General features: G+C 41.3%; 1 protein-coding gene across 2 annotated transcripts in view; it reads right to left on the reverse strand.

Moving 5' to 3' along the window:
• Positions 1–17,539, reverse strand: part of als2b (alsin Rho guanine nucleotide exchange factor ALS2 b) — a 28,227-nt gene extending 10,688 nt beyond the window's left edge. Inside the window, exons 1-18 of one of the 2 annotated variants that reach the window (XM_078165926.1) lie at positions 17,401–17,539; positions 16,954–17,014; positions 16,234–16,379; positions 15,127–16,073; positions 14,658–15,015; positions 11,304–11,478; positions 9,370–9,466; positions 9,185–9,262; positions 8,874–9,101; positions 8,611–8,782; positions 8,324–8,513; positions 8,166–8,231; positions 7,872–8,034; positions 7,003–7,134; positions 6,776–6,904; positions 642–712; positions 480–546; positions 162–364 (exon numbers count right to left, since the gene is read on the reverse strand). In XM_078165926.1, coding sequence (XP_078022052.1) covers positions 162–364; positions 480–546; positions 642–712; positions 6,776–6,904; positions 7,003–7,134; positions 7,872–8,034; positions 8,166–8,231; positions 8,324–8,513; positions 8,611–8,782; positions 8,874–9,101; positions 9,185–9,262; positions 9,370–9,466; positions 11,304–11,478; positions 14,658–15,015; positions 15,127–16,073; positions 16,234–16,379; positions 16,954–16,973 — 3,242 coding nt within the window. In that variant the 5' untranslated portion in view covers positions 16,974–17,014; positions 17,401–17,539. Of the gene's footprint in view, positions 1–161; positions 365–479; positions 547–641; positions 713–6,775; positions 6,905–7,002; positions 7,135–7,871; positions 8,035–8,165; positions 8,232–8,323; positions 8,514–8,610; positions 8,783–8,873; positions 9,102–9,184; positions 9,263–9,369; positions 9,467–11,303; positions 11,479–14,657; positions 15,016–15,096; positions 16,074–16,233; positions 16,380–16,953; positions 17,015–17,400 lie in introns of both variants that reach the window. The other variant, XM_033615728.2, reaches the window with a different exon arrangement.
• Positions 17,540–20,186: the final 2,647 nt, after the last annotated feature.

The following is a 20,186-nucleotide window of genomic DNA, read 5'->3' on the forward strand; positions in this document are numbered from 1 at the left end:
ACGACATTATGTTTCTTCATAGAAAGAAATCATTGTTTTGTTATCTTTCTAAAATAATGCATCATAATAAAAACATTTAAGACAAAATGTCCACAAATACAAAATAAATTTAAATAAATAAATAAAATGCACAGACATGACAGACAGCGTGGTAGTCCAACCTGCCGTTGGGCTTCCCAGCGAGCCAGCGTCCTTCGTACGTTGCCTCCTTCAGCCGTCCATCCTTATAAAAAGTGTACGAGGCCGTCCTGGAGATGGGAGGCTCCAACTTTTGCCCCGACCCCGAGCCGACGGATGCAGTGTCCTGCCCCGCCCCGTTAAGGGCCTGGTCCACCGCCTGATTGATGGAGCGAAGCCACTTGGCCTGGGAACGAACACATGCTCACTTTTATGAAGGCCATCACACAGCGGTCCAGTAAATTTGAGCAGCAGCAAATGGAAATGTATTTTTTGTCCATTAATCGCATAAAAAGATTTACCTTCTCCATGGGAGAGGAGGCCAACAGGGTGAACGTCTCCTCTGGTGTAATCACCTTTAACCCGTATCTGCACACACACACACACACACACACACACACACACACAAAGTTTAACACTGGAAACAATTACTGGCATGTTAGACTGTAATTAAGTGGACTTACATGCCAGTGTGCTCCTCTGGGATCGGCTCCACCCAAAGTGTGGCCAAGGGGAAGACGTGATGGGTGGAGAACTGGAGGCATGGAGAAAGGAAAAGAGGGAGGAAAGAGGGGACAAGAAAGAAGGGAAAGGTGAGTGTTTAGAAACGGAAAAAACAGCAAATATTGTTTATCTTATTAACGTTTTTTGACCACATTAAAGAGACAGTGAGACAAACCTAAGTGCTACGAATAAGCCCATAAGATGTGTGTGGACCTCACACACAATCAGGAGGTGAATTACTGTAAGCTAACCGCTCATGATGAACAGGAAAAAAATACTTGAAGAGACGACTGCTCTCTGGAGAGACTCGCTCATGGAGCAGGCTTATTATGTACATGTACCTACTTGTATGGATGAAAGCTGCTATAAAGTGGAGAAGGAAGTAAAAACGACGTAAAAAAAAGAAGAAAATAAAGAAGTACAGGGTATAATGGTAAAGAAGGACACACAGTCAAAGGGAAGTACAGAAGGAAGTAAAGTAAAAAAAAGGAGTAAAGAAGGAAACAAAGTCAAAGGGAAGTATAGAAGGAAGTAAAGGTAAAGTAAAAAGGGAAATAAACAAGAAAATAAAGTCAAAGTGAAGTATAAAAGGAAGTGATGGTAAAGAAGGACACAAAGAAACAGGGAAGTATAAAAGGAAGTAAAGGTAAAGTAAGTAGGGAAGTAAAGAAGGAAACAAAGACAAAGGGAAGTATAGAAGGAAGTAAAGGTCAAGTAAAAAAGAAGTAAAGGAGGACACAAAGTCGAACTGAAGTATTGAAGGAAGTAAAGGTAAAGTAAAAAAGGGAACAAAGTGAAAGGGAAGTACAGAAGGAAGTAAAGTAAAAAAGAAGTAAAGAAGGAAACAGTCAAAGGGAAGTATGGAAGGAAGTAAAGGTAAAGTAAGAAGGGAAGTAAAGGAGGACACAAAGTCAAAGGGAAAGAAGAAGGAAGTAAAGGTAAAGTAAAAAAGGAAACAAAGTCAAAGGGAAGTACAGAAGGAAATAAAGTAAAAAAGAAGTAAAGAAGGAAACAAAGTCGAAGGGAAGTACAGAAGGAAGTAAAGTAAAGTAAAAAAGAAGTAAAGAAGGAAACAAAGTCGAAGGGAAGTACAGAAGGAAGTAAAGTAAAGTAAAAAAGAAGTAAAGAAGGAAGCAAAGCCGAAGGGAAGTACTGAAGGAAGTATAGGAAAAGTAAAAACTGAAACAAAGTCAATGGGAAGTACAGAAGGAAGTAAAGGTAAAGTAAAAAAAGGAAACAAAGTCAAAGGGAAGTACAGAAGGAAGTAAAAGTAAAGTAAAAAAGGAAACAAAGTCAATAGGAAGTACAGAAGGAAGTAAAGGTAAAGTAAGAAAGAAGTAAAGAAGGAAACAGTCAAAGGGAAGTACAGAAGGAAGTAAAGGTAAAGTAAGAAAGAAGTAAAGAAGGAAACAGTCAAAGGGAAGTACCAAAGGAAGTAAAGGTAAAGTAAAAAAAGAAGTAAAGAAGGAAACAGTCAAAGGGAAGTACAGAAGGAAGTAAAGAAGGAAACAAAGTCAAAGGGAAGTATGGAAGGAAGTAAAGGTAAAGTAAGGGAAGTAAAGAAGGACACAAAGTCAAAGGGAAAGAAGAAGGAAGTAAAGGTAAAGTAAAAAAGAGGTAAAGAAGGACACAAATTCAAACTGAAGTATTGAATGAAGTAAAAGTAAAGTAAAAAAGGAAACAAAGTCAAAGGGAAGTACAGAAGGAAGTAAAGTAAAAAAGAAGTAAAGAAGGAAACAGTCGAAGGGAAGTACAGAAGGAAGTAAAGTAAAAAAGAAGTAAAGAAGGAAGCAAAGTCAAAGGGAAGTATGGAAGGAAGTAAAGTAAAGTAAAAAAGAAGTAAAAAAGAAAACAAAGTCAATGGGAAGTACAGAAGGAAGTAAAGGTAAAGTAAAAAAAGGAAACTAAGTCAAAGGGAAGTACACAAGGAAGTAGAGGTAAAGTAAAAAAAGGAAACAAAGTCAAAGGGAAGTACACAAGGAAGTAAAGGTAAAGTAAGAGAGACTTAAAGAAGGAAACAGTCAAAGGGAAGTATCAAAGGAAGTAAAGGTAAAGTAAAAAAGGAATAAGAATTCAAAAGGAATTAAAGAAGGAATAAAGGGAAAGTAAAGAGAGGAAGTCAATAGGAAATTATGGAAGTGAAGGAAATGAAATGTTAAGAAGGAAAGAAGGGAAAGTCGAAGGGAGTAAAACAGAGATACAGGAGGAGGAGGTGCAGAGAAGGGGGGGAAGGAGAGTAAAGGGTTAAAGAAAGGAAGAAAGACAAAGAAAAGGAAATAAAATGGACATGAAGAAGATTGTAAAAAGGAAAATAAAGGAGGTAATTTTGTTTATTGCTTCAAGGTGTATTCAGGATTTCACAGTGATAAAATACTTTAATAATAGTCAGATTTTTTTTTAAGAACTAATCAGATATCATTTAATAGAGATTAAGTAGGATGATGCATCTTGTTTAAGATTAACAGAAGGGATACCAGGATCAGTCATGCAAGACAACATGTGTTGCACATGTTTTTAAACAGAAGTTAAGAAGCATGCATGCTCTTGTTCACTGACACCCCGCGACTTATTGCACAGTCACATCACAAGACACCATAGTCTGCTGCTGTCGGATACTGTTAGTTCCTAGCCTCAGTTTTACACCCCGCTTCAGGAATTCAAATACAGACATTTCTTTTGTCAAACAGTGACAGAACGAGTGAGTCGAGGCAGACAGTCAGGAAGTGGGGGGGGGGGGGGGACTGGAATATGCAGGACAACCACGGGACTGGTGCAGACTTTAAGAGACAGGGAGGCATGGGAAGAAATGCAAATAGAAAGAGGAGACAAACAGGGAGCGAGGGAAGGAAATTGCTTTGGAGACGTGAACCAGAAGCTGTTGGTACCTTTTCAGATTACATATGAACCAACAGTAAAAACCAAGGCTTCAACAGGAAAGTAATTTATCCCATATTTTCACGGGTTTATTTTGAGTTTGGGGATTTCAAGCTGTAAAAACAGGAGTGCATAAAGAGATGATTAAAATGCATTAAAACCCATTGAGCCTTGGTTACAGTCAGTTCATCCTTCCATGCAGTCTCCCTCAGGTAGAGAGCAGGCAGAGGGCGAGGGCGAGGGCGGGGATAGGGCTGCGTATCACCGGACATATTTGCGTGATAACTTTCTGAACATACACATAGCATGTAAGCACTGGATTCAGCTGGAAATTCTTACCTATCCTTTATCTATTGTTTCTGTCCCTGGTTTAATCATTATTTTTGTATTCATGTGATTAATTTGCTGAATAAACCAAAAACAGACAATTAATTACACCCCTCTGCCACCCTAAAAAGTACTTAAAGGGGTAGTGTCTCATTCATGAAATGTGAGCAGAACAAATTTGCGTGTAAACTGTTTGCAGATGGAAATTTATGTGTATTTCGGCATGGGTATTGACATAATCTACACCTGCTTCTGCCTGACACACATTTAGATAAACAAGTTGGTATTAGCAGATTTAAAGGGATAGTGCACCCAAAAATGAAAATTTAGCCATTATCTACTCACCCATATGCCGATGGAGGCTCGGGTGAAGTTTTAGAGTCCTCACAACATCGATCACTACAGACGAGCAGTATGGAGATATTTTGTGGTTTCAATTATGTGTTCCTGGACGTTTGAATCTGGGGCGCCGTCAGCCTCCATTAGGTGGAGTTGTGTTGCTACCTCCTCTCCCCTTGGATCTCCAGAAGCGATGTGAGGACTCTAAAACTTCACCTGAGCCTCCATCGGCATATGGGTGAGTAGATAATGGCTGAATTTTCATTTTTGGGTGCACTATTCCTTTAAGCTTCAGATTAGGTTTCTTAAAAATGTAAATGAGTTTTTTAAAAAGACTTAAAGTCCGTGTGAAGCAAATTCTGCTATTTTCTTCTTAAACATTCAATAGGTCATAAAAGTATACCTCAAAATGTGTAAAAAAGCCTTTCAACCATTTACAATTGAATTGTGGAGCTAGGCTTCACAAACTGTGTTTCTAGGTTTCTGTGTTCTGGATCTAGTGGGCGGGCCTTAAATCATAGCCGCGTTACGTAACGGAGCTATCCCTGCTACAAACACGCCCCTTGAGGCTGTAGCAGTATAAATAGAGGGAATCGCCTTGTTGTTTACAAATACTTCCGGGTAGAAAACCAGCAGAGTTTAGCTATATATATATCTCACATTTTTCACGTCACCATATCACCGTTTAGACTAATCTGATGTTTGTAAAGTCTATAAACACAATGATTGAACAAACATTACTATTTTTGTGTGCATGTTTTGTAATTAATAACATGGTTATCGTAGATTAGCTGGGCTAACCGTTAGCTGTTAGCCGTTAGCGGTGTCTGTAGTAACTCAGTAACTCAATAAACGGTCTGTGAAAAAAATATTTTTTCCAGTGGATATCTTAGTTACAACATGATTGAGCTAGCAAAGCAGTTTTGTGTTGCTATGTGTGGTATTTATTCAGTTTTGGGAAATCACGATGTCTAGAAAGCATCAGTGGCTGCAGCTGACAGGGACAGCTATCAGCAGCAGCAAAGCTAACATCAGGACGTCATCTGTTAAAAGCCTCCCGTTGTCAGATACGACATGAAACTACTCCAGTTAGCTCAATCATGTTGTAACTAAGACATCCGCTGGAAAAAATATTTTCAGTCAGTGGAGTCAAACCGACACTCTCCCTCCCTGGATTACATCCTCCTGTTGCGCCGGCTGCAGGTGCGGGGTTACGTCCTTGTACAGTACACGGAGCCGGCTTCCCTCCCGCGAGTGGGAGTCATGAGACAAGAGGCTGCAGCCATACCCCTCCGGACACGCCCCCAGCATTTCACAGCAGAGAGAAGTGCTTGTTTTTCCATGATTTTGAGAGCTAAGTTTATAATCTTAGCGATTTTTTTTAATCTTTCAAATTTGGCTCAGTGATTAATGACACATATTTCTGTGATGTGACAAACTTCTAACAGACATTTTTTGCTGCTTTACACAGACTTTAATACATGTGTTTTCTACATTTCTGGCATCTTGTTCCCACTTGAATCAATCAGGAGAGAGAACTCCACAAGTGTATCTTCTGTCTGAGTGGCGAGACTGTGAGACCCACGCTACAGACCAAACACTAACTATCAGTGATGGCTGACTCTGTGTCTTTCTTTGTTTCCTTCATGTTTGCAGGTCGACAGGATGCACCTATCTATAGTAATTATCACCTCCATATATGGTGGTCACTGGCTAGTGGGCGCGCGCTGTCAGTTTATGATTGATTGGCATTCATAGACATTATACACATGCCTATGATTGCTGTTTTCCTCAGTGTTCACGAATCCAGTGTAGGCTTTTAGTACCAAGGTTTTTTACGTGCAAATCTGCTCACAGATTTACAAACATTTCATGAATGAGACACATAGTACAGATCTTCTGAAGTGGGGTTGCATGAGGTGTCTATCCACAGTCAGTGTAGTATCTGCAGCAATCCAAAATGTCCCTTTAAAACTATAATTATAAACTGTAAGGTGTATGTCACATAAAGAACACCATAACAACACATCAAAAGTCTCGTGTAGATAAAATTAAATCTCAAAAACCTTCTGATTTTACTTAACAACAACACTACTAAGATATCTGCATCTCCCCGGATAAAAAATATATATATCTCTTACTGTTGCAAGCACACAGAGTCAGATATTTGTTGTACATCACTAACAAAACCTCATTCATAATTTGTCACCCTGTGAAACCGAGCTATGACCTCGCCTGTTTTATAGGGGTGTTTGTCGTGTGTTTAAGGGCTGAATCCTATGACACAGAGCCCTAAGCCCTACACACACACACACACACACACACTGAAGAAGAAAAGGTGGGGAGTGGGGACAGTGGACACAGGTCGCTGTGCTGACATTTGCTTCTGGCTGCATACTTACAAGATTCTTATAAGGCGCCACGCCCTGACAGCACGGAGGCAAGCACACACAAACGCTTGAGACACACCAAGTTTTAGTGTCTGAAACATGGAGGGCTTCAAAAAAGTTTAAGGACGTAATGAGAAGTGTGCGTGTGTAGGTTCTGAGCTGACCTGTGCGTGGACCAGGGCGTCGTTGAAAACGATGAACCAGTTGACGGAGAACCTCCCGGCGTTCTGCAGGGTCAGAGCTTTGTTGCTGCTCTCGCAGATCAGCCGGCGGTGAGGCTTCCGCAGAGAGTCCTGACCACACACAATGACAACATTCAGCTATATGAGACACCATGTGACACCTCGAGGGCTCAATATGAAGGACACACACACACACTCAGAAAGTTTACCGTCATTTTGCCGGGGAAGCTCTTCCAGAAGTGAAACGTGTACTCGGCGTCCTTCCTTCTTCTCTTCAGCTGGAGGGCCAAAGCTTCAAACCGGGAGCAGCTGTCCTGCAGCCTCTGGTAGTCACTGGAGCACTGACAACACAAACGTGAAATAAGCATGATGATTTTTTTAAAATAAGAGTCCGACTCTGATGATCTTGGCAACAGAAATGTTCATACATTTAAGAAAATTTGAGCTCAAACCTAAATATTTTTATGTGTTTTAACAAAGAAAATAATGCACAAAAATATATATTTCTATCAAGACATTTTTTTAAATTCTTTTTTATTTAATTCTTTCCCCCTTACACTCACAATTGTGCAACACATGCCATATTTATTTAACAAACTTCCCCTTAAAACACTGGGTAACTAATAAGTCACACTAATTGCAACATGTTCTAATTATTTTGATTATTATTTCATCTGTTTTTTAGGTTTATGTTACATTACACAACTGTTTTGTTGCAACAAAAATAAGGAAAAAAATATAAATAATAAATAAATAAAAATATTGGATGACATTTTATTTTATCAGTCCCCAGTCTTTTTTTATAATTTCTTTTTTGGATATAATTTTAAAATCAAACAATATCACTCAAGATAAAAAAAAACAATAGACAAAACTAAACTTAACTAAAATAAAATAATAATAAATAAATAAACAAACATTTTATTCTTTCAAATAATCTTCAAAGCCAAAAAAAAAAACAAGTAAAATTAACAAATTATCTTCTACTAGCAGTCAACAACAGTAAATAACTGCATTAACATAAAGGTAATTGGAACAGAAGTCATGCACGACTGCAACTTGTGTTTGTTTCACCCACCACTTCGAAGCAGGTGGCCAGTTTGAGCAGCAGCCGGCCGTACTCGTGAAGGTGGCGAGTTGGGAGGTAGAAGAGCGCCACCAGGAGGTCGGCCATGGTGGGGTTCTCCTCGCTGCACTCTGCAAGCTTCTTAAGCAGTTCTGGACTCTTCCCGAAGAAATCTCTTTAGGGAAAAGCATCACTTGTTATTAAAAATTCTTTTCCAATTACTTGTGTATTTGGCTGCATCAAAGCTGGATTTAAAGGATGATAGAGTGTGTGTGTGTGTGTGTGTGTGTGTGTGTGTGTGCTCACAGTGAGGGTTTGGTCAGGGACTGGAAACCTCCCATCACATGGAAGTTGCCCACAGTGCTGCAGTACCTTTAATGTAAGGCAGAATTTAGCTTTGATTAATTCAATCTAGTGTTTTAAGACTTACAAATAATCAAATGGCCGTGATGGTGATCACATACTCCTTGTACAAGTCGAGGAAGATGCTGGCGTGGTCGAGGACAAGCAGGCTCTTGACGTCACGGACGCGGCGCAGGTTGGCGGTGAGGCTGGCGGCGTGCTGCCCGGTTAGGTGACACAAGAAGCTAAATCGGCCTGCCAGACTCTGCAGCAGCCCGAGGTTCACCTGGCCGAGGGCTGAGCTCAGAGACTCTGGAGAAGGATGGCGCACAGACAGAAAAAAAGTCAAGCAAAGTAAAACAAATGACAAAAAAAAGAAGTATTTTTTTTCTGTATGTGTCACTGTTACCCAGCTCCAGCAGGGGGCGTATTATCTGTGTCTTGATGTTGGACAGCTTGCAGTAGAACTTCCTTTCAGCTGAGGCCAGCTCATGGAGGCTGGCGATGAAGCCCATCACGTTCCTGTCCCACAGCGCCGCGCACCGCTGGCCACCCGCAAACACGTTGCTCACGTAACCGAGCTGGAAGACGAGGGAGACAATGTGATGAAATACACAGACATCATTTTTAATTAAAAAAACCCTACAAAACTACCAGCTACTTTGTGCTTACGTCCATGCAGAAGGGGAGTAGCACAGGCTGCTGGGTGTAGCCCCCCACCCGCCCCTCCTCTTCCTCTCCTTCCTGTTGACCCAGCTCCTTGGCGTTGCTCTCCTCCGCTCCCTCTTTGACCTGCTGTCCACTGTAATAAATAATAGGACGGAAGCAGTCTCCGTCTGCGAGCAGGAGGGTGTGTCTCTCCCCAGCGCTCACGTCCCAGACCCGGATCCCCTCTGACAGCTGGGAGGAGGAAGCAGAGAGGAACATGAACATTGAGGCTTTCTCTGTGTGTGTGCGCTTTGTAAAGGAGGTGGTTTCTGTACCTTTGCAAGGCGGGGGACAGTGCTGGGTGACTCCATGTGTCCAAGCTGACCAGAGCTGTTACTTCCCCATGAGAACACCTGCAAGATTTGGCCAAATAAACACATGGATAGAAAAGAAAAACAGGTTGCTTTTGAAGTGTGAAGACAAAATATTTTCCTGCAGGTCTTGTAGCGTACTGACGCACCTGAGACTGAGCGGTGAGGGCGAGGGAATGATGAGCACCGGCTGCCACCCGCACCACTTCCTTATTGTTCAGACTCTTGATGCACAGCGGCTGTAATCTGCAAACGGACAGGAGGAAGAAGCATCAGATCATATTAGTCTATCTCAACCAATTCTCCGAACATATTGACTGACCCGATGAGCGACTGCCCATGTGAATCCACTTTTATTGTCTAATTGGGAACGAGGAGGCTGATTATTTCTTTGGATCCTGTCTGTCTGTTATATGTTGCACTGATACGCTGCCAGCTTTGTGTGCCAGGTCATCATTTCCTAATTTCATTCATTTGTTTGTGTATGCTATTCATGTTGTTAAGTGTATAGGACATTAACAATCATTAGAAATTGATCTCCTTTGTTTAATACAACTAGTCCATACCCATTGAGTGCACAGTTGCCCACGTACAGTTTCACATGGTGTGTGTTTGGGATACAGGTCATAGGAAACTGCAGATTAAATAGTCAACTGAACCCATTAAGAAGAGCAATGTGTTCAGACAGAGTTTTTGTCAATGTGATAGTACGATTGCCAGCGCCACCCAGTTGCCAATTAGAGTTAAATTTCTCCAGTCACCTTGAGGCGTCCTGTTCTACATATCTACCAAGTTTAGTAAAAATCCATATGGCGGTTAGGCCTAGATAAGAAATGAGCTCTCTAGCACCCCCATTTTGTTTGATGGGGTCAATAATGGAGGGGTCCCCTCAGATTATGTGTGGTCATATGCCTACAAAGTTGCGTGGTGATGGGTGAAACCCTTGAGATGTTATACACCTTTATGTGATGAGCCACGCCCTCCGCAATATTCATTGCCTTATAGAAGCTCAGTTTTAGTAAGTTTTCCAACTTTTGCCAAGAGGGAACTTTAGATATTGGTCCCTAGATTATGTTCACCCAGTTTCATGCAGATCGCTCAAACTTCCTAGGAAGAGATCCATTTGAAGTGATTTTCAAAAAATTCAAAATGGCGGAAAATCTATATAAGCGGAAGTTATGGGTTCTTGAGGCAAATGTGTTCCTCATGAGGAGAGGCATCTCTGTGCAAAGTTTCATGTCTCTACGACATACGGGGCATGAGATATGCCCATTCAAAGTTTGCAATTTCAATCGGGTGCTATAGAGCCCCCCCTTTGGCCAATTGATGTAATATTGCTTCATTGGCATCCTCCCATGACCCTCTACCACTGTGCCAAATTTCACATGGATTGACCAAGTCAGTGAGGAGAAAAACGTGACACACAGACAGAGTTTTCCTCATTACATAGCAAGATAAAACATTATGTTAGCATGTACTGCATACTTTCTTTGTTCATATTCTGAAGACGTAAACCGTAAATAAATCGTTGTACTGTTCTATATCTGGTCATGACATGTTTCTCTCAAATATACTGTGGTTACCGTGTTTCGTGCAGCAGCAAAAAGCATATCTGCCTCTAATAGCAGCATCCAAAACTTTCAAACAATAACCAGCCCTTGAAGAAAACAGCTGTTTGTCGCTGACGTCTTAAAGTAACGCAGTAACTTCTAAAATTAAATTTCCAAGAATAAAATTAAAGGAGCTGCATTCTTTAATAAACGGACTATGACGGAGGAGGAAAGAGAGTTGTGCCAGACTGTAATGGGCTATTTTAATATCATTAGACCGGGGTTGAATGGTTTCACGCGCGGCTAGGAAGCATAACATGGCGTGTGCGTGCATTACTACTCTCATGCATGCACATGCCCTGGCACACTCAGAGTGCACTACTTGTAGGCGGTTTTAAATCTTTAAATCTTGCTCTTTCATTTCTCATCATATCTTTTCAGCGTTGCTGTTTCAAGTGTTTGTTTTTTCCCACGGCGGACATTTTGTCTGAAAAGTCTCCTCCAGATGCAGCAACAAGAGACCTTCCTCCTACCTGGCCAGACTGTCTCCATGTCCAAGTTGCCCGTGCTCGCCGTTGCCCCAGCTCCACACTTCCGTCTGCAGGGTGGGGAACACCTCCTGGGCCTCGGGGACCGCCCCTCCCAGCGGGGTGAGGGCGACTGCACGCATCCTGGGACGTCCGGCTTTTCTCAGCAGCCGCGGGGACACTGTGGGTGCACGACACAAACACTGTAATCCTAAATGTCTGCTACACACAAAACAGTGCGATATGTCTTTACAACCCGAACTGTTTGCATCTGTTGATAAAAATGTTGTCATGTTTTCAAAGCGACGGAAAGAACCTCAATCTTGATGAATCTCAGGTGCAAAGTTCAGCAGGAGAAATCAATGTGTTGTTATCAAACCAACAACATGGCCGCACAGAAACAGCACTGACATTCAGCTCACATCAGCCAGGTCATGCTGGAACACAGCAGACAAACAATGAAGAAGAAGCCTGCAGGCAGCAAATACAACACACACTGATGGATGATTAACAATCCCAGGCGAGGCATTCAATTATTTCTGCTTCCTAGAAGGAGCGTGACTGGAAAAAAGATTAAGAACTGCTGATTTAGACTAATTCTGACAATTTCCAAATATCCAAAAAGCTGAGAGGCTGAGAGGTTAACTTTCCGACCTATAACAATAAATCGACTACTCTTTTTTTACCTGAGACTCCAGACTTTCGTCCATGGATACTTTTTTGGATACAGGATGTGATCCAATACTGGCGACGGCCAAAATGCCAAACTTGAGACTTTATAACGAGAGTCCACACAGCAAAAGGTGACGTGATGCTGTATATGTCCATTATTTTATACAGTAAATAGTTCACTGTAGTCTGCGCGCTGTTTTCAAGTGCAACTTTTTGGGCAAGACACAGACGACATGAGGCAACGAATCACTCGGCCTTTGATGCCATCAGGTCTTTGATGTCAGTATGGTGGTGTGTCTGGGCTCTTAAAGCTTTTCATTCTTCTGTCTCTCCTGATTAAAGCGTAGCTCAGATAAAAACATCACATCTGTCAGCAAGTTCGGATTTTGATCACTACTGAGCCTGTTTGTCACAGGTAGCCTACCGACAACACTGGGTAACACTTTACTTGAAGGTATGCTGGCACTGTCATAACTATGACATGACACGGTCACGAACCTGTCATAAACATTATGTACATGTCATAAACATTTATGACTGCTGTCATTAAGTGTCATTTGTTTTTTGTAATGACAAGTTGACATTGTTTGGGTTGTCTTGATTATGACAACTTGACATTCATTAAAGTGACATTACCAGACAAGTTGACGACAAGTTGACGTTGGTTGTCTTGATTATGACAACTTGACATTCATTAAAGCGACATTACCAGAAGTTGTCTTTGTCATGACAAGTTGACATTGTTTGGGTTGTCTTGATTATGACAACTTGACATTCATTAAAGTGACATTACCAGACAAGTTCACAACAAGTTGACGTTGGTTGTCTTGATTTTGACAACCTGACATTCATTAAAGTGATATTACCAGAAGTTGTCTTTGTAATGACAAGTTGACATTAATCAAAGTGACATTACCAGAAGTTGTCTTTGTCATGACAAGTTGACATTGTTTGGGTTGTCTTGATTATGACAACTTGACATTCATTAAAGTGACATTACCAGACAAGTTGACGACAAGTTGACGTTGGCTGTCTTGATTATGACAACTTGACATTCATTAAAGTGACATTACCAGGAGTTGTCTTTGTCATGACAAGTTGACATTGTTTGGGTTGTCTTGATTATGACAACTTGACATTCATTAAAGTGACATTACCAGACAAGTTGACGACAAGTTGACGTTGGTTGTCTTGATTATGACAACTTGACATTCATTAAAGTGACCAGGAGTTGTCTTTGTCATGACAAGTTGACATTGTTTGGGTTGTCTTGATTATGACAACTTGACATTCATTAAAGTGACATTACCAGACAAGTTGACGACAAGTTGACGTTGGTTGTCTTGATTATGACAACTTGACATTCATTAAAGTGACATTACCAGGAGTTGTCTTTGTCATGACAAGTTGACATTTAATTTGTTTGGGATGTCCTTATAATGACAACTTGACATTAACATAAAGACATCTTCTGGTAATGTCATCCTGGTTAATGTCAAGTTGTCATTATAAGGACATCCCAAACAAATTTAATATCAGCTTGTCATTACAAAAACAGAATGACACTTAATGACAGCAGTCATAAACATTTATGACATGTAGATAATGTTCATGACAGGTTCATGACAGTGTCATGTCATAGTTATGACAGTATCATGTCACTCTTATGTAGATACCTTCAAGTAAAGTGTTACCCAACATTGTCTTCACTTTACTTGTTCAACTGTCTTTAGCAGCTTAGATAACAGACACTCGACTGCTGTTATTACAGACACGTAAATTAACCCCAGATTCCAGCCTCGTTCATGGTCACTGGAATCAATATTTGATTCTTTTTTTGGCATCCAAAAAAATGCGTTGTTTTTTTTTTTAACCTGGTGGGGAAAAAAGTGATAAACCAGAGAGTGTTTATAAAATACCTGAAGATAATCACTTATCCAGGCTGTAATTTCTTTTGCTGGACATGAAGATTTGTGCTGCTTTGTCTCATCGAGTGACTGACTCTATGAAGTTTTCTTTCCCCGAGATTCTTCATCAAATCTGATCTTTCAACCTTAAAACTTGACTTCCACGTAACCCACACAACGACGGCCCAAACACAGATGATGAAACCCACTGCAAATAATCTCTATCTAGGCTAACTACGAGGACAGAGAGATATGATGGTAGACGGGGAAAGTCCATCTTATTCCTGTTCGTGGTCACACAGACGCTATCCTGTAATGCACCAGGCTCCCTTCGCTCTCTCTTAAATCACACCCAACGACTTCATTCTGCTCCAATAAATCTGCTAAATCCTTCGGTGCCCTCCAATGTTTCCTTGATCACTGAAAATCCCTGTCAAGTTGGAGGCTAAAAGATCAATCTGCATTCCTGAGTGTTTTTAATCACACAAAGGCAGCCATTCAAACAGGCTCGCTCAAACTGGACTCAGAAATTAGTGGCAAATTGCAGAGAGCCGGGATCAGATTTATCATGGAGCAATCCTGAGAGGCTGACAACACAGCAATTTGTCAACTTCCTGTGTCCAGCTAGATGGAGGTGACATACACAGAATATAAAAGACTAAGCTGTGCACAGAGTGTGACACGAGGACGAACCTTGGCCGTGCTTACACGCTGCATGAGGAAGCCTGAAGCAAAGACAAACACACGCACATCAACCTGCACATGCGCAAGAAGTACTTACGCAGCAGGGCATAGGAGGAGGATAAGAGGTGAACAGCGTATCTACCCTGAGAGAGGAGTCCCGGGAGCGAGAGGCGGCGCCGGAGACCCTCGGCCTCCTCCTCGCGGATGTCCCCTGTGCTGGAGCTCTTCTTGGCCTGAGTGGAGTCCTCCTGGCGGACGCGCTCTGCGGTGTTGTCGCCCACAACGCCTGTGAACCCCACCGGCCCACCTGGCCTCGGCACTCCTGAGGGAAGGTAGAAGTTCATCATCTTTTTGAGGGACAGGGCCTCGTAGGTGGAGGCGACCCGCTCGCCCACTGCGGAGGCGCAGGAGGCCACGAGGCTGTTGAGCGTGGAGCTGGGCCCTCCTGCTGACGGCTGGAAGAGACACAAAGCAGAGGCACGCGTTAACATACGGGTCGGGTGTTAAAATGTGAGTGCCAGGATATAGTCACTCACTAGCAGAGTGTGCGGCCCTCCAGCCGTCACCTTCGCCGTCTGCTCAGCCGTCGTGTTGTCTGACAGCTTCTTCAGGTAGTCTTTGACAGCCTGCTCATCTGGATACGGTGAGCTCTTGACCCCTACAACACCGCCATCTCCGGACTTAGCTGAAGGGTCGGAATCTGACGCTGGCAGTGCTCCATTAGCCAAGACTGACTCCTCTTTCTCCACGTCCTGAGTGGGGTCAGAAGAGGGGTCACCACCTTGAGCAGGTGCTAAGGAGTATGAGGTGGAGATCTGGGAGGGGAGGACCGGCTCAGACGGGGATGTTTTGAGGACCTGTGTCAGAGCAGGTGTGTCCAGCCTGCCGTCATCCTCAGTCAGCTCCACACCGAGGGGGCAGTAGTGCCCGTCAGAGATGATGACGTGGTCCTCTTTGTCCGTCATAGTGTACAGCAGCTGGTTACACTGTCTGCATTTGTCCACGGGGGGCCGGTGGATGTCCTGAGGCCCCAGGCAGCGCACCAGAGCCAGGCTGTGTGAAGCCCCACATGCCACCTGTAATACATACCTGCCTGCCAAGTGCTCAACCTTTTGTGGTTTCCAGACAGGGAAAACGGTGACATTGAGGCCCAGCTGGCAACCGCTGCCCCACGCCCACACCTCCCGCTGGACCGACAGCGCCAGGGTGTGCTGCTCGCCACAGGAAAGCTCCAGCACTGGGACCGTCTGTGGCGGGCTGGTGTCGGAGTCCACCAGAGCGACTGGAGTCGGGTTGGGGACGGTGGTGAGGCCGGACAAGCCGCACTGTCCTGAGCTGTTGTCCCCCCACATGTGGACGCCACCGTCCTCTGTCACTGCCCCGCTGTGGAAGCTTCCAGCTGCGACAGCGACCACTCGCTGGCCGCTGAGCGCGCTCTCCAGGGTGGGTTTCGCCGGCTCGGGCACTTGACTCTGCTTCCATGGCAGCTCCCCAAAACTGTACACCTGTCCACCTAAATTGGGGGAAACAACAGCACATTAATCAACTTGAATTACAGCCTCGTGGTTGTATGCTACCCATCTAACCCTCTGGCTCCCACTCAGACGCTGAGACAGCACGAAACTCCCACTCATAGTCTTAACATCTAGTCCTAAACTGAACTTAGGTGTTACCTTCTACCAGCAGAACACCGTGCCGGGTGCCCAGGGCAACCTGGAGCACAGGCACAGGGAGGAGCAGCCTTTCTGGAGTGACACTGCAGGAGTAGCCCTTCCAGGTGTGGAGCAGGCCTCGCTCTCCGCCACCGTCATCCCCAGAGCTGAGCGATCGACCCATCAGAAACACAATAAGTAGGGTTAAGCAGGAAAGGTTAATCACTCGCTGGTGTTATTATAGATCTCTTACGATCAATAAATCCCAGGAAAAAGGATAAGCAGTCACAGGCAGGAGGAACTCAAAATGATGGAGGATCCTCCCAAACTATTTGCTCAGTATGATCTTTTGTAAACTGAGTCTCAAAGAAAAGTTGAAATGTTACCCTAGGGGCTGCCAACACTAATTACATGAAGCATCATGGGAACACAATGTTCTTTAGACAGGAAGTAGCCAGAATATTGGGATGGACAAAAGCAGAAGTAAAGACAAATAGCACTGATGAGGTGTGAAGAAGAAAGAGATTAGAGACAAACAAACAACCAGCAGGTCTGAGCCAGCCCCTCCTGTGCAGCGCTACATCTGAACAACACATGTTTTGTGGGTGAAAGCAGAAGTGAGCTCAACTCCATCCGTAGGCGGTGTCACATGGCGATCACATCCAGCCTGCCAAGCCACAAAATGCGAAAGCAACAGTTGAGCAGAATAATCCTCTTTGGGAGGACTTGGGAGAGACTTACCTCTTCCTCTGGGTTTCCATCAGTGGACTTTATGTCTCCATCAGGATGTCTGATGCTGCAGCTGTCAAACAAAACACACCTCATGAGCTGAGAGCTGGGAAACACTCCTGCTAGCTTTCGTGTTGCTGTCAAAGCAAACAAAGTCCCAAACAGTGACTTTTAGGGGAAAACCCACACAACTGGAAACACAGCCAGGTGAAATGTCAAAACGAAAGCAGCTATGCTAACATCCAAAATGTCCTCCCACAAATTAGCTGTCATCACCTACAACCTCTGGCAGGTGTTTCCACCTGTTACTAGCTGTTGTTAGCGAAATATCACAACTGTTACCGTTAATCTTTGAAGCTAACGTTAGCTAACCAGCATCGCTAACTAGCCAAACCGCTAGCTCAAACCACAGGTGCCTTTTCTTAATTTTTCCAAGACAAAAAGCCTCTTGTGTCTTACCAGCTGGCTCCACACGCCGCTCCTTAATGTGCTCACTCACACAGGCAAGAAAAACACACGTCAGTGAGGTTGTTTAGCAGCTAAATGCCGCTGGTTGTTGATCATCTCTTGATGTTGACACAGAGAGGTGCCGCTACAGCCCAAGATCGTCTATAAACAGAGAGCCTCACTCAGCAGAGATAGCACTCTGTGTATCCACGCTACTCCGCGGTTCACCAAAACCGCAACAGAGTGGGACATCTCACTATTTCCCTCCTCTCTGAATTAGTCTTCTTCTACTACTGCTGCTTCAAAACCTGCTACTCAATGGCACCACCTGGTGGCAGAAGCAGTGCAGCGCATTAAAAACTGTGGAGGTTTGGGGCAACACTGACACACACTGGTTTTAAAGTCACATGCATTGAATTTTTTAAGAGGATAATCATGTTTAAAGTGAGAAGTAATAATATAATAATAATGACAATCAAAAAATGTTTTGTGACATTTTTGTGAATGTTTTGCATTTAATTTTAACGAACATTTAATTTCATTCAATTTAGACGAGTCTGTGTTTCAGTGTATGGGGTGGACTAAATTAATTTTAAAAAAAAGCTATTTAAAAAATATATTTTTCACCCTTATAAAAAGTTTCTGAGGATACCACCACATAGAAAAAAGATATTTGCGATAAAAACATTGCCTGCATATAAAGAAATAACAATCAAACCGTAAATTGACCTGTTGCCTGCATTAAGTTGAACTGACACAGATATATATATATGTATATATATAAGCAAATTTGTCCATAAAGGAGCCCTTCATTGTGAGCAACTGTGTGCAAAAGTCTGCATCTGTCTATTTTATGAAAAGAGCATCTTTCCAGCAGTGAAATATATCTTTAATATGCATGTTTGTGGCTGCAGCTGTGGTTTCCTACTGTCTATATATATTTTAGCATGAAGATAATGGCACTAAAAGTGTCTCAAAAATGTAAATAAAAACAAAACAGAGCGAGCAAGAAGAAGAAATAAATGAATGAATGAAACTCATGCTCAATACTCATGTATTAATATTAACATATTCATTATTATTATTATTACAATATATAGTATACTATAGTAGAATATACAGTTACGATTCGTTTTTTTGTCTGAAATATCCTCAAAACATCTTCAAAGTAATCTGACTATGCCTCCAAACTCTTTCTCAGCGCAGCAGAGTTCTGGACCAGTTAAAGTTTATGGATGGACTTGAGAGGGAGACCAAGATTATAAAGCCAAACCTTGTTCTTTTTTTCCTAAACCTAACCACATGCTTTTGTTGCCGAAACTTAACCATGTGTTTCCAACGTGCATTTATTTTGAAAGAGACTGTATGTAAACTGTACATTGCCTGTGAAAACGCAAGTGTATTTTGAAAGAAGAGCGTCAAAGAGCAACACACCCAGGGTACCTTGCACGTCCAACATGGACATAGAAAGTCAATGACCAAACACTGATATGTGATGAGGTCGAAGTGAGAATGCGTGGCTTCCGGTAAGTCCCATTTAAAGGTTGGCCAAAAATAAACTGTCTGCACAAAGTAACCAGAGTGAAAACTGAGGCTTTTTTTTAACTCCAGGATATCAGTAAATTAAAAAAAAATATATAAATAATTTATGGTGGAGGGTCAAAAAAAAAAAAATTAAAAATAATTTATGGTGGAGGGTCAAAAAAAAATTAAAAATAATTTATGGTGGAGGGTCAATTTTTTTTTAATTTATAAATAATTTATGGTGGAGGGTCAAAAAAAATTAAAAAAATTTATGGTGGAGGGTCAAAAAATAAAATAAAAATAATTTATGGTGGAGGGTCAAAAAAAATTTTTTTAAAAATTAAAAATAATTTATGGTGGAGGGTCAAAAAAATTAAAAAAAAAATAAATTAAAAATAATTTATGGTGGAGGGTCAATTTTTTTTTTAAAAAAAAAAAAATTATGAATAATTTATGGTGGAGGGTCAAAAAAATTAAAAATAATTTATGGTGGAGGGTCAAAGAAATTTTTTTTTTAAAAAATTAAAAATAATTTATGGTGGAGGGTCAAAAAAATTTAAAAAAAAAATAAAAATAATTTATGGTGGAGGGTCAAAAAAAAATTAAAAATAATTTATGGTGGAGGGTCAAAGAATTTTTTTTTTTTTAAAAAATTAAAAATAATTTATGGTGGAGGGTCAAAAAAATTAAAAAAAAAAATAAAATAAAAATAATTTATTTTTTTTTTAATTTATAAATAATTTATGGTGGAGGGTCAAAAAAAATTCAAAAAATTTATGGTGGAGGGTCAAAAAATAAAATAAAAATAATTTATGGTGGAGGGTCAAAAAAAAATTTTTTAAAAATTAAAAATAATTTATGGTGGAGGGTCAAAAAAATTAAAAAAAAAATAAATTAAAAATAATTTATGGTGGAGGGTCAATTTTTAAAAAAAAAAAAAAAAAAAATTATGAATAATTTATGGTGGAGGGTCAAAAAAATTAAAAATAATTTATGGTGGAGGGTCAAAGAAATTTTTTTTTTAAAAAATTAAAAATAATTTATGGTGGAGGGTCAAAAAAATTAAAAAAAAAATAAAAATAATTTATGGTGGAGGGTCAAAAAAAAATTAAAAATAATTTATGGTGGAGGGTCAAAGAATTTTTTTTTTAAAAAAATTAAAAATAATTTATGGTGGAGGGTCAAAAAAATAAAAAAAAAAAATAAAATAAAAATAATTTATGGTGGAGGGTCAAAAAAAAATTAAAAATAATTTATGGTGGAGGGTCAAAGAA

The sequence above is a fragment of the Epinephelus lanceolatus genome, chromosome 24 (assembly GCF_041903045.1).
Source record: "Epinephelus lanceolatus isolate andai-2023 chromosome 24, ASM4190304v1, whole genome shotgun sequence".
NCBI classification, from domain to species: domain Eukaryota; kingdom Metazoa; phylum Chordata; class Actinopteri; order Perciformes; family Serranidae; genus Epinephelus; species Epinephelus lanceolatus.